The following is a 14,826-nucleotide window of genomic DNA, read 5'->3' as shown; positions in this document are numbered from 1 at the left end:
TTTCTTAGCTGTAATAGAATTCTGTCAAAATAAATATATTGCTAAAGCACACATTCCTTGGCCTGCAAGTTTTTGATGTGAAAGAGATATAGCTCTGTGATTCAGTCTTTGTGTTTTTGTCCATTAGATGAGCAATGAGTAGCACTTAATTTTCTAGGTATATAGCTTACATATATTCCTTTTTTTCTTATAGTTTTGGTTCTTTTGTGTCTGTAACTTTGTGTGTGTGTGTGTGTGTGTGTGTGTGTGTGTTGTGGGGAAAATTTTGTTCATATGAATCTGGGAGAAACAACGAAAATGGAGAGTTTGGAATTTAGATTGTAGAGATGTTTGAGATAAAATGGAGAATAAGTTAATTTTACTCTTGATGTTAAGATAAAAGGATTGTAAAGATTTAATCTACAGTTTAGCCTAGTTCTGTTCTTTAGCCTACAGTGCAAATAACACATAATTTTCTTTGTTTTTGAGAATGACTTCTACTTGAATGGGAACTGAGAAAGCTTATTACACAGAGTTCTCAACAAGATGCCTTTTTTCTCTGCCGTGGAAGAAATGTAGAAATAGCTTTAACAGAATGCTTCTTTGTAATGATATTTTGGATTTTTAGAATTTATACTTTTATGGATTTTTATTAATGTTGTAGGCAAGTTTAGAATTTGTTATTTTGAGATTTTAATAGATGAAATGTTTAAAATTCAATTAATACAGCTATTGAAAACCTTTTGTAGCCTAGCCATTGTGAATACAGAGGTGATTTTAAGCATAGTCGGTTGGTTTACTGTAGATAATCAGTAACTAGTATTCCCAGGTGTTAAACATGGTTCTTTTAAAGACCTTCCAACAAAAAGATAGAGATATGTAATTGAACTTAATTAACTGAGGAGCAAGTCATTGGTAGGAACATTAGTTTGCTAGTGCTGCCATAACAAACTACCATCAACTAGGGGACTGAAACAACAGAAATTTATTTTCTCACAGTTCTAGATGCTGGAAAAGTCCAAGGTGGTTTGGCAGGGTTGGTTTCTTCTTAGGTTTCTTCCTTGGCTTGCAGATGACTGTCTTCCTGATGCCTCTTCACATGGTCAATCACCTCTCTGTGCATGTGCACCCCTGGTGTCTCTTCCTCTTTTTATAAGGACACCAGTCATATTGAATTCAGGCCTCATGGTAATGACCTCATTTTAACTTAATCATCTCTTTAAAGAACTTATCTCCAAATAGGTTCCATTTTGAGGTACAGGGGTTGAGACTTCAACGTATGATTTCAAGAGAACACAGTTTAGCATATAGCAGTAGGTAATGAACTCAATCAAGGAAAACAATATTACATGTAATTTTTAAAAATTACTTGTTTTTTCCTTTTTATTTAATAAAGTTTTTGTAGAAGTGCAATTGTTCTGTGTTTTTTATTGTATATCTCCTAGCCGGAGAATTTTCATCCTTGGGCCTTCTCATCATGTGCCCCTTTCTCGATGTGCACTTTCCAGTGTGGATATATATAGGACACCTCTGTATGACCTTCGTATTGACCAAAAGAGTAAGTATATAGAAATTTTATAGTTTGTAAACAGCTGAAGTTTTTACAAATAGGAACTATAAGTTAATTTACAGTTAAAAGTATTAGTATCATAGTAATATTTGAATTGTAAAAATAAAATTTGTTATAACTAATCTGCAAAAAACAAAAACTAAGAAAGAAAATCTTCCATATGCCTAAAAGACAACTATAGTTTTTCTGCCAGCCGCAAAAATCTGTCAGATCCGCTAGTCTTTGGAGTGTAGTGGTTACATTTATAATCAGGGAAGTACCATGTACTTGTTGTACAGTGAGACAAGAAATTGGTACCCATAACAACTTGTTGAAACATTTTGGGCATGTTTGTCTTCCTCTGTGTATAACAGTTCCCTCACCGTAAATGGATAATGGTGATAATGACTTTATATCCTCATATATAATTTTTATGGGAAAAAAATTGAGACCGTAGTTGTGAAACTCTGCAAGAAGGGTGCCACATAAATCTTAAGTGCATTTTATTTTTAAAACATATCTATTATTTTGATTTTTAAATAGAATTCTAGAAATCACAGTTTTTATTTAATCATGTCTCATTTTGTACATAATTTAAAAAATACCAAACAATACAGAGACTACTATAACAAATACTCATGTACTTATCATCCACACTTGACTCAGAATTTCCCCTCATCTGAACTCAATTTGATTTCCCCAAAGTAACCACATTCATGAACTTGGTGTGTATCCTTCCAGTTCATCAAATTATATTTTAAGTACGTTGAGTGTTTTTATTGTTTCAAGAAATTTTGCAACAAATTCTTCTGTAGAATGAAGAAAGCCATTTGCAGAGGAAATGATCACCTCTTTTTCTTTAATTTTTAGGCCTAAATTTTCATAATTTGGGGTTTTAAGTATTATAGAGTATTAGCAATTTGTTGTTAGGATATAGGTTATTAATGAAACTAGCCTTACTCCCTGGAATGGTTTTAGGGTACACATTTTTCAAATATTTAAAATGCTTTTAAAATTTTTATTTTTTTCTTCCAGTTCTATTGAGATATAGTTGACATACAACACTACATAGGTTTAAGTTATACAATATGGTGATTTGTCTTTACATACATCATGAAATGATAAGTTTAGCGAATATCCATCATCTCATATAGATACAAAATTAAAGAAATAGAAAAAAATGTTTTTTTCCCTTGTGATGTGAACTCTTAGGATTTACTCTCAACAACTTGTATATAACATACAGCAGTGTTTATTATATTTATCATGTTGTACATTACATCCCTAGTACTTACTTATTACTGGAAGTTTGTACCTTTTTACGACCTTCATTCCAATTCCCCTTTCCTCTGGGACACGCTTTATTTTTAAAACCTTGTTGGGGCATTCAGAAAATTTTGGTTTTGGATAGACTGACAATGAGGAATGGAGGATTTTTAATCAGGTATAATTTTATAGAAAAAAAAGTCATACCGTTATTTGTTCGTTTCTTTGTTATTGGTAAACCCATTTATGGATGTAGTTATAAAAATGCTGGTTTTGTTCAATGATAAAATAAAAATATTCTTATATCTTTTTTTACATATTTCATCATTTTCTTGCTATATATTGATAATATTTAGTTTTAAGTGTAATTCATCAGAAGGATTTGAATTACTAAATCATTTTAAAATTTTAAGATTATTTAAGGCATGGTACTGTGGTAAATTTATATTCCAGTCTATACCACGAGCTTAATTTTTAATGTTGAGGAAAATAGCATTCTCAGAAGGAATTTTCTTTTCTTATCTTAGTATGACAGGAACCTGAGGTGTAAAATAATAAGTCTGTACATTGTATTAAAAAACAAAACAAAACTCAAAAACTATATTATTAACCTCATGAGTAAGTAGACCAGGGGATTTTTCCATATTTCAGTAAGATTTCTAATCAACTGTTCTTGTTAATATCTACAGATTGAATAAGGTCAAGGATAAGCTTAGACTCAGAGGTGATTTTAGATATAATGAAAGGAATTGATGAAAAATTAAAATTACTATTTTTTATGTAACTATGTAACATATGAAAGTGCTGAATAAATCATTACATGTCTTACTGTTTTGTCGTGTATGTAAGAAGCTAGTTGTTTTTTCCTTTTTTTAAACTAAAAATGGAGAATATTATGTGGTGCTTTTTGTCTCTTGCCAAAGCATGTAGTTTTGTGTTACTGGATAGAGTCTCACAGGGTAAGGATATACATTAATATATTTGTTTTACTATATTTTGAAATCTCTAGTTTACGGAGAACTGTGGAAGACAGGAATGTTTGAACGAATGTCTCTGCAGACAGATGAAGATGAACACAGTATTGAAATGCATTTGCCTTATACAGCTAAAGCCATGGAAAGGTATATTAATTAATATAAGAAATCCCAGAGAAATCATGGATATTAATTTCTTTGGAATTATTTTAACTAGGGTGAGATAATCATTAGGGTAAAGAGTTTTAAAATTTTTGTTGAAATGAAATAAAAATTTGGGATTGGATTTTCTGAATATGGATTGAAGTTGGTTTTGAGTAGTTTGCCTATGAAGGCTTAACGTGTAAAGTGACGTGGTTGTCTTATTAGGTAGAAATATTAAAAGAAAAAAACAACAACCCGTGTGTGTGTGTTTGTGTGTATTGATTTGCCTGTTATCTTATTCATTATACATTCATTTATCTCAGAGTAACAATTACATTCTTTCATGTTATAGTGCTATAAGTAAGTAATCATAAAATTTTAGATTTGGAAGTAACTTTGGAGGTAATTTATTTCAGCCTTAATCAAAGTACATGAATCTCTATTATAAAAGAGATTATTGTATAATAATATATAATAAAAGAGATTATCTAAATATAATATAGATCTGTTATAAAAGAGATCTCTTTTATAAAAAGTGCTTGACAGATTCTTATTTGGTACCTGCTAAAAGGTCTTCTAGTGATAGGGTGTTCACTAGACTATAAGTAGAGTGAAGACAGGGACAATATCTATTTTGTTTTCCACTTATACCCCAGTGCCTAGCACAACGCCTGTCACGTAGTAGTCAATTTATTTTGGTAAAATGAAAGAATTGTTTTAAGAGCTTTCTTTCTTCTTTTAGGGCAATATTCAAATTAGGAAGTTTTCCTTTTATAGGTCACATTTCTCTAATTTTTTCAACCATTTCCTTTATATGGACTTAATATTCCATATGTAGTTTGACTAGTTCTAAATATGGTGAGATTATTCCTTCTCTGGTCCTCATTACTGTATTCTCTTAGGAAAATAAGTAGTGCATTATAGGTTTTCAGTAAATATTTGTCAATTAAATGCATTAATGAAGTCTGAGATTATCTAAGCAGTTATTATGCTGATATGGCTTACCTTACTATTGTCTGATATACTTGTGGTCAGCTGAAACCCCAAGGCTTTTTTATACTGTTAAGCTGGATTATTTCTCCTCTTGTACTTTTGTGGTTGATTTCTTTTTAACCCTAAATGTGTTTGTCTCTTCAGTTATTTCTGTTTAATTTTTCCATGTTGCTTTTATTCCATTATTGCAGTTTTGGGGGTTATTTCCACTCTTAATTCTGTTATCAAAGTATTATTTACTTCTCTCAGTCTTATGTTATCCACATCTTTTCACAATGATAACTATGAGGAATTAACATAAACCTGAAGAAGTTTCCAAAAACAGTGTGATATTAAATTATAAGCAGTATAATTTTAGGTTAATTGTTTTAATACATTCTAATTCTTTAGAAGTTATTAAACCAATATAGGCTGTTTAAGTTTTGGAATCCTAGTGTAATCAGAACATCCCATTCTTCAACTACATAGGACAGTAGAAAACTTTTGTTATTTGCTGAAATGTTTGCATATTTTGTCATAAGAAAATATATTTTAGACTTAATAAATTTCAATACAATAGGACCAGTAAACTGCCAACAGTATCCTTAAGGAAGCTTTAATAAAATAACATTTTTGTTGTTATTTCAAAAGTAAAACAGGCATAATGTGGAAATTTAGGAAAATAGAAATTTGAAACTAGTGAACAAAATTTTTGTTCATAATTTCCTATTAAATAGTGTTAAATAACCACTTTTAAGTATATCACTTCTCAAGAAAACCTTCCCTACATCTCAGATTACATTAGGATTCCTAATACTGACTCTTAGAAAGTACCTAGTACTTTTCCTTTATAGTCTTTGCTGCGCTCACTACCTGTATCAGTCTTTCATTACTGAGTAACAAATTGCCTCAACGCTTAGTGACTTAAAATCATAACTATTTTATTGCTCACAATTTTTGGATCAGGAGTTTGAGTAGGGAATACCTTGCTCTGGTCCACAAGATACTGACTGAGATGGCTGGAGTGGGCCTTGAGGATCCACGATGGCCTTAGTGCTGGCTTTTACTTGAGACGCCTCATCTGTTCTCTAGATGGCCTGTTTGTTTACCAACCAGGGCTTTTCTATATTCTTGGTTTCTCTGTAGGATAGTCTGGATTTCTTTACATGGTGATTCTGGATAACAAGAGAACAAAACCAGAAGTTTCTTGGCCCATTAAGGCCTAGGCCTGAAACTACGTAGTAGCATTTCAACTGCATTTTGTTTTTCAAAGGAGAAAATGCCACCTCTTGACAGGAGGAGTAGCATATGTGTACAGGAGTAGGAGGTATTGTTGGCAGCCATCTTTGCAGATGGCTACCACAATTCTTCCTCTGGTGGACAATTCACATTTCTCCAACATGGAGGGCACCCCCAGCTCTCCTAAGATGCCCAGAAATCTCATCCAGTTATGACCTCAGGTTCGAAGTCCATTATCTTATGATCTGCATTAGGTTGGGATATGGATGAGGCTCCTTGGGTGTAGCTCTTTTTGATTTGGATACCTGGGCACTAAGAAGGCAAGTCTCCCCCTCCCCCTCCCAATACACTCAGTATACAGTTTTGAGACAAGGACAGTAAAGCACAATAGTTACTTCCGTTGCAGAGTGAAAGAATGGGAAGCATGTAGTAGTCTCTGGTCCAAAGCAATTCTGAACTCTAACCAGGAAATAGAAAATATCCTTGATTATGGCTTGGTTCTGTCTTCTGGTAGTGGCTTCATAATTCATTACAGATGGTTCCTGACTTATGATGATTCCACTTAAGATTTTTTGGCTTTTTGATGGTGTGAAAGTGATACATATTAAGTAGAAACTGTACTTCGAATTTTGATCTTTTCCCAGGCTAGCAATGTGTGTGCTTACTCTCTCATGTTTCTGGGCAGTGGCAGTGAGTCGCAGCACCCAGGCAGCCTCATGATCAGAAGGGTGAACAACCGGTACACTTAAAATCCTCTGAACCAAGACAACCATTCTGTTTTTCATTTTCAGTACAGTATTCAATAAATTACATGAGAGATTCAACACTTTATTATGAAAAAGGCTTCGTGTTAGATGATTTGCCCAACTGTAGACTAATGTAAATGTTCTAAGCACATTTAATGTAGGCTAGACTAAGCTATGATGTTTAGTAGGTTAGGTGTATTAAATGTATTTTCGACTTACAGTGGGTTTATTGAGACTTAACCCCATTTCAGTTGAGGAAGACCTGTATTATTCTTAGCTCTTGACTGGATCCTTTCGGCTTTTGGCTCTCCTCTCTGAGTCATTTTTACTTTTCCATAAGAAATGGGCCTTGTTTGCATCTAAGTAGCAGTTTTAGTCTGCTTCATGTATGTGACAGTTTAAGAGCCTAAAGGCCTCTTTTTATTTGGAACAGTGTTTTGTTTTGTTTTTTAGTACAAACTGATTGAACTCCATTAAACACTTTGTGGGTTTTCTGTACATCAGATTATAAGTGCATTCCATTAGACAAAAGTCACATCCACAGTTCTTTCTGAGACAGGCTTCTTTCTACTTTGGATCTCAAGTTAGGGGCCTGGAGTTTCTCAGAAGCCCTTTTACCTGCCTGAGAGAGTATACAAGCACTGTCTTAAGTCTTCCTGAGGTCCTAATACATTTTACAGATGCGTTTTGATTTGATGCCTCTGAGCCCATGTTCTTGGTAGCACTGTGGATTTGATCTTTGTCCTTATGCTGTTTCTTTGACAGTTTTCTGCTATCTGTAGAGGCTAGCGATGAGAAAGTTATTTTCCAACCAAGCAACTCCTGGTTGGAAATATTTCTTTTAAATTCTGCTTATAATTCTTTAGCTCATGTTTTTCTTCTTGTACCTTCTCATACTTGGCTGTAAAGAAGCCATTGACACTTTGAATATTTTGTCTGGAAATCTTCTTAGCTATTTTTAATCTTTAAGTGTATTTTTAATCTTCTAAGTTACGTTATGCTAATTGTTCTCCCAGTAAATAATATGGATAACCCTATTTCTAGCCTCCTATAGCAGTGTCCTTACTGCTCATCCAGTTTCCAGGCTCCTTGTTGCCCTTTCAACTTCCACCTATCTCTGTGTCCACAAAGCCAATATTATATTTTTTAGGTTTCTCTTACAGTAATACGCTTTCCAGGTACTATTTTTTGGTCTCAGTTATCTATTGCAGCATGGCATATCACCTTAAAGTACCTTTTTTTTTTTGTTTATGATTCTTTGGGCTAGAAATTTGGTCAGGGATGAGTGGCAACCAGTCATCTCTGTTTTATCTGCTGCCAGTTGAGACAGGTTGACTTAGACTAGATGTTCCAAGGTGCTCTCACTTTCTGTTTGGGGCTATGATGCAGGTTGTCTGCTGGGCACCTTAGTTCTCATCTTGGTGCTATCTCCACTTGTTGTTACTCTTCCTTCAGGGCCTGTCTCTTACACATGGTTTCCCTTTCCTGCTGGACTATCCTGAAGTACATGGCAGTTCAGGGTAACAAGAAAACAAGTAGAAACTTCTAGGCCTCTTAATATTTAGGCTTGGAACTGGCACAGTATCACTTATGTTGCATTCTACTTGGCAAAGTAAGTTGGAAGGCTAGGTTCAAAGGGAAGGAGAAATTGGCTCTATACCTAATGGGAGGGGTGGCATGAGCATTCAGAAGTGGGAGGAATTTTGGTGATTATATTTGTAGACAACCTACCACAGTAGCACTGCAGTTAAATAGCTCTTTATCTCCCTTCTCTGGTACTTCCCTAACCTATTCCCTACTCCAGGGCAGCTAGTCTACCCTGTATCTTCTGTACCCGTCTCAGTACCTGGTACACAAAAGGATCTCAATAATTAATTGTTGAATAAATTAATAACAATCTATTTTTAATACTTTTATTAAATATTTTTTCCAAAAATGAGATCAGTTTTTTTTTATTAACTGCTTTTCATATCATGAACCTATTTCCATGTCATTTTTTAAACTCCTTTTTATTGGGTATACATAGGACTTTCTAGTATATGTCTCTGTAATACTTCAATTGATCATTTAATTTTAAAACTTTTCCCTCATTTTTCACTACTATAAAAACAGGTTTAACAATTAAATATCTATTATTTATAATTTTCTTATTTTAAACAGATTTAAAAATGATATTCATTAGAGGTTATAGAGGAGAAAACATAAAATGACCCATAATCCCCTTGCTCAGTTAATTCTGTTGACATTTAAAAAATGGATGTACATGGTTTAAAAGTGTAAACAACATCAAGAAGTACAAAATGAGCAGTGAAAGCCGCTTTGCTTCTCCTCAACCAGTGTTTACTGACAGTAAAAATTATTATAGATATGCTAACATATATGTATGCATATATGTTTGTGTATATACAATATATGTATAAGATTTATACATACACACGTTTTTGTGAAAATTAAAACATGTAAATAGGAGATGATATCTTAAGTATTTTATTCTGATCCTTTTTTTCCATATATTATCTTTACGATTGAAATTCATAGTATTTTTTTGTTTTTGTTTTTGTTTTTGCGGTACGCGGGCCTCTCACTGTCGTGGCCTCTCCCGTTGCGGAGCACAGGCTCCGGACGCGCAGGCTCAGCGGCCATGGCTCACGGGCCCAGCCGCTCTGCGGCATGTGAGATCTTCCCAGACCGGGGCACGAACCCATGTCCCCTGCATCGGCAGGCGGACTCTCAACCACTGCGCCACCAGGGAAGTCCAGAAATTCATAGTTTTTAATATTGCATATAATTACATTTGAGAGAGTTAAGTTTGGATATGTAGAAATCGTATATCTTGAAAAAAACTCTTCACTCTTAACAACATGATCCCACCTCTTCTTTTTCTTTGCATTTTACTCTGTTCAGTTATCTTTCGCCCGTTTTATTCCTTTCTCTTTATCATTCCCATTTACTCTATTTACAGTTTAAATTTTTAATTGATTTCTGAGGTAATTTACATACTGTAAAATATGCTCTTTATGGCATAGAAGTCTGTGAATATTGATAAATGCAGAGTTGTAAATATTCACCACCGTCAAGATATAGAACAATTCCTTTGCCCTAATTTCAGTGCTTTTCTTTTTTGTTCAGAAAAATGTGCAAAGTAAATAGAGTTCTTTAGTAACTTTCAAAGTGTTTGAGAAATATGACCCTATAAAAATGTTCATGTTGGGGCTTCCCTGGTGGCGCAGTGGTTGAGAGTCCGCCTGCAGATGCAGGGAACGTGGATTCGTGCCCCGGTCCGGGAGGGTCCCACATGCCATGGAGCGGCTGGGCCCGTGAGCCATGGCCGCTGGGCCTGCGCGTCCGGAGCCTGTGCTCCGCAGCGGGAGAGGCCACGGCAGTGGGAGTCCCGCGTACCGCAAAAAAAAAAAAAAAAAAAATTCATGTTCACTGTAAAAATATCATTATTATCTTTTTAGCCATATAATGCTTTTTGTTACTAATATTTTGGAACATGGGCAACTTGAAAGCACAGTACCGTGTATTTAAATCTGTTTCATCTTATGTTTCAGGTTCTAGCCAATCTTAGAAATTCACCATGGTTAGGATTTGGTAACTTAGTACTTATACCATTATATATATCTAGAAAATCTTGATTTTGTATAGTTTAATCCAAATTGTTAAACCTAATTCTTGTAATTCTTGTGTTTATTTGTATTAATTATATTTTTGAGTTCCCTGAGTGAGAATGTCAGATGCCTTGTATGGTATTAATTACTATTAACTGAACATTTTTTCTATTTGTAACATCTTATACTAGTATAATACATTTGTGATAATTGATGAACCAATATTGATACATGATTATTAACTGAAGTTCATAGTTTAATTAGGGTTCACTCTTTGTGTTATATAGTTTATGGGTTTTGCAAAGTGCCTCATGTCATGTATCTACCATTATAGTACCCTGTAGAATAGTTTTACTGCCCTAAAAATCCCCTGTGCTTTACCTATTCGTCTTCTCCCCCCTCTCTACCTCCATCCAACCCCTGGTAACTGCTGATCTTTTTACTGTCTTCATAGTCATACAGTTTCTAGAATATCATGTAGTTGGAATCATGCAGTATGTAGCCTTTTCAGGTTGGCTTCTTTAACTTGGTAATATATTTTCAAGATTCCTTCATGTCTTTTTATGGCTTGGTAGCTTATTTTTCTTTATGTTGAATAATAGTCCATTTTATGGGTGTATCACAGTGTATCCATTTACCTATTAAGAGATTATTGATATACTTGGATTAATATCTGTTATATTTGTTACCATTTTCTGTTCATTGCCCTTGTTCTTTATTTCTTTTTTGTCTTCCCCTCTTTTTCTTCTTGCTCAGGTTTTAATTGAGCATTTAATATGAATTCATTTTCCTTCCTCTCTTTGTATATTGATTATACTTCTTTTTACTTTGTTTAGTGGTTGCTTTAAAGTTTGCAACATACATTTGCAACTGATGCAAGTGTACTTTCAAGTAACACTGTACTGATTCATGTAGTGCAAGTATCTTATAACAGAGTATTCCCGATTTCTCCTTCCTGTCCCTTACAACATTGTTATCATTCATAAGCTATAATTACCAAACACATTATTGCTATAATTATTTTGAACAATTGTTATCTGTTGGATCAATTAAGAATAAGAAAAATAAAATGAAATAAACGAAAGATGTTATTTTACATTCTTTTATCCCTCTCTAATGTGCTTCCTTTCTTTTATGTCGATATGAGTTTATGACCTATATCATTTTCCTTGTCTCAGAAGGACTTTTTGGCAGTTTATAGCTCTGATTTATTTTATTTATTTTAAAATATTTATTTATTTGGCTGTATTGGGTCTTAGTAGTGGCGTGCGGGTTCTTCTCTAGATGTGGCGCACAGGCTCCAGAGCACATGGGCTCAGTAGTGCGGCCCTCAGGTTTAGTTGCCCCGCAGCATGTAGGATCTTAGTTACCCAACCAGGGATCAAACCCGCTTCCCCTGCATTGGAAGGCAGATTCTTAACCACTGGACCACCAGGGAAGTTCCTGATTTTATTATTTAAAACTTGTTATTTTGGGTTGGAAAAAGGATTTCTTTTCCTTTACCTTTGTCACCTTCTCAGGAATACACAAGAGACTCCTTTTCCAATGTTGCTGTTAATCACAGATTAAGAATAATGTATTTTATTCATGGGGAGTAATTAAGTAGGCTAGTAAACAAAACTCATTTTGGCCCATAATCGTAATTCCCCCTGCCTTCAGTTTTACTAGTTATTGACGTAAATATTTAATTTTTTTTTTTTTTTTTTTTTTTTTGCGGTACTCGGGCCTCTCACTGTTGTGGCCTCTCCCGTTGCGGAGCACAGGCTCCAGACACACGTAGGCTCAGTGGCCATGGCTCACGGGCCCAGCCGCTCCGTGGCATGTGGGATCTTCCCGGACCGGGGCACGAACCCGTGTCCCCTGCATCAGCAGGCGGACTCTCAACCACTGCACCACCAGGGAAGCCCTGATTGTTTTTAAAATGACATTTACTCTCAAAATTTAAAAATTTTGGTTAATCTGAATTTTTCCGGTATTAGTAGAGTTGCCTAATTGTGCAAGGAATGACAGGTGATAAAAAATAAGTAAATATTTTGTGTTTCCTCAGCATATAGTCTAGTAGGAGAGATATCTATATAAATAAATGTAATATAATTCAAAATGTAGTAAGTGCGATTGAAGAGTTTATAGGAACAGAAAAGGGGGGGTGTAGGTGATAACTGAGTTAGGGGAGCACAGAAGGCTTTGTGAGAAGGTGATATTTGAGTGGACTTTGAGGATGGCTATAATTTTCACAGAATAGGGCAGAATTTTTTGAGGGAAAGGGAGTACTGTAAATACAAAGTATAGGAGTAAGAAAGCCCAGGGCTTATTTTAAGAACGGAAAATTAATCGACTTAGCTTGCAGGAGTTACAGAAGGCTGAACTAGTAACTGAGGTCTGTCTGTAGATGTTTTTTGGCCTGCATAGTTAGAAAAAGTTTTTTCACAGATATGAATGTTTTTAGTTGGATATTGGTCCTGCCACTTCCTGTTATCTTATACCTTATCTGACTTTTCACACATATATGATACCAACATGGGACTGGAGACATTTGAATAGGTAACTTTGTAGAGGTGTAGAGTAAGAGGGCCAAGATTAGAAAGTTGGAAAGTAGGTTGGGACAGGATTATGAAGGGCATTGAATGTCATTTTAAGATATTTGTATTTCATTCCATGATTGGCATAGAGCTAGTAAAAGTTCCTCAGCAAAAGAGGGAGATGATTAGAACTTGACTATAAGAGTATTACTCTTTGATGGCGTGATGGTACTGTGAAGGATGGATTAGAATTGGAAGAGGTTGGTAGAAATAGTTTAGAAATCACGGGGGCTTTGAACTAACATAGTGGTGGATAGGGTAGCAGACTGAGCAGATTATGGGAGACATTTAAAGGTTAGAATGAGCAAAACTTGGTAAATATTTCTATGTGGTAGAGTAAGATAATTTTAAGATAAGTTTAAGGCCTAAGAGTATACAATTATCAGAGATGGTAAAGCTGTTAAGTTTTAGGTGTAAACCCGGGTGTAATTTTAGGAGAGCATAGGGCATGGAAATAAATGTTGACTTGTTTCTCTCAAAATACTAGAATGTCTCTATAATTCTGACAGCAGACTTGGGCCAATTTATCATAGGACTCTTGCTTCAAATGGTTGAGTTTCCAAAACAGAGTTTAGTACGATTCTCTGGTACCTGAAATATGCCTGCTCTTGTAAAACCTTTCTAATAAGTACTCCTACTGGAATGGAAATTCAGAAAGATAAAACCTTTGAAATTAGTTTTGATAATCTCATTAGATTCACTTACCTGATCCAACAGTAAAGATTTATAATGACTTAATGGTAATTTTAGTTGTCATTGACAGCTAGTTTACCTTCTCCCTTTTCCCTTTTCTTTCCCTTCCCCAGTTTCCCTTTTTCATGAACATAGAAGTTTCCTTTTGAGTATTACCTGTATCTGGAAGAGAGCGTTTTTTAGAATTATAGATAGAACATGGAGAATCTCTGGAATAATAAGTACAAATTCTCTGTTGGTCGTAATGGAATAATTTTAGTTTCTATGACCATGAAAAGGATGAGCAAGAGGTAGCATAAGACATTTGAGAAGATTGGGATGTATTTTATTTTTATCAGAGTAAAGATTTTTTTATATTTACATATGTTTTGTCCTCTTTTTTCCCTATGAATATTTTCTGTCTAAAAGAGGAGAGGAGAGTAAATTATATAGTGATATTATTGTGGCAACAGCCTCAGCACCTTAGGGATAAGAATAATTTTTCTTCTGACTGGCTTAGTTATTATTTATTTGGTTGCACTGGGTCTTAGTTGCGGCAGGCAGGCTCCTTAGTTGTGGCTTGCCAGCTCCTTAGTTGTGGCATGCAGACTCTTAGTTGCAGCATGCATGTGGGATCTAGTTCCCCAACCAGGGATCGAACCCGGGCCCCCTGTATTGGGAACACGGAGTCTTAACCACTGTGCCACCAGGGAAGTACCTATGATTTTTTTTTTAAATTCTCACCTGAGTAGCTCTGGACTGCTTCTAAAATCTTTGGGAAGTTGGAACTTGTATAGAAAAGAAATTTCTCATGTTCATCAGTGTTGTTCAGGGGAGAAATATTCAGATTAATGCCATAGAAAGAATAAGCAAATAACTATTTGTATACAGTATTTCATCTAGTTTAAAATGTCATCAATTTTAAGATTTCAGTTACTTATATATCACTAATTAAGTAAAAACACTGTCATTTAAATTGTTTTCTTATCACTTAGAATATTCATATTAGAGTTCACATTTTTTCCTTCTGATGAGGACATTTAGGATCTACTCTTAGCAAGTTTCGAATATTCAATAGTGTTATTAACTGTAGCA

At 34.6% G+C, this 14,826-nt stretch overlaps 1 protein-coding gene across 1 annotated transcript in view; it reads left to right on the top strand.

Moving 5' to 3' along the window:
• MEMO1 (mediator of cell motility 1) overlaps positions 1-14,826 on the top strand; it is a 135,606-nt gene that overhangs the window by 93,909 nt on the left and 26,871 nt on the right. The window contains exons 4-5 of the mRNA XM_082852078.1: positions 1,425-1,537; positions 3,804-3,915. Of these exons, the coding sequence (XP_082708204.1) occupies positions 1,425-1,537; positions 3,804-3,915 (225 nt within the window). The remainder of the gene's footprint in view (positions 1-1,424; positions 1,538-3,803; positions 3,916-14,826) is intronic.

Source organism: Leucopleurus acutus, assembly GCF_964270905.1.
Source record: "Leucopleurus acutus genome assembly, chromosome: 12".
NCBI classification, from domain to species: domain Eukaryota; kingdom Metazoa; phylum Chordata; class Mammalia; order Artiodactyla; family Delphinidae; genus Leucopleurus; species Leucopleurus acutus.
Note: the sequence above shows the minus strand (reverse complement) of the source record. Positions and strands in the feature narration are given on the sequence as shown.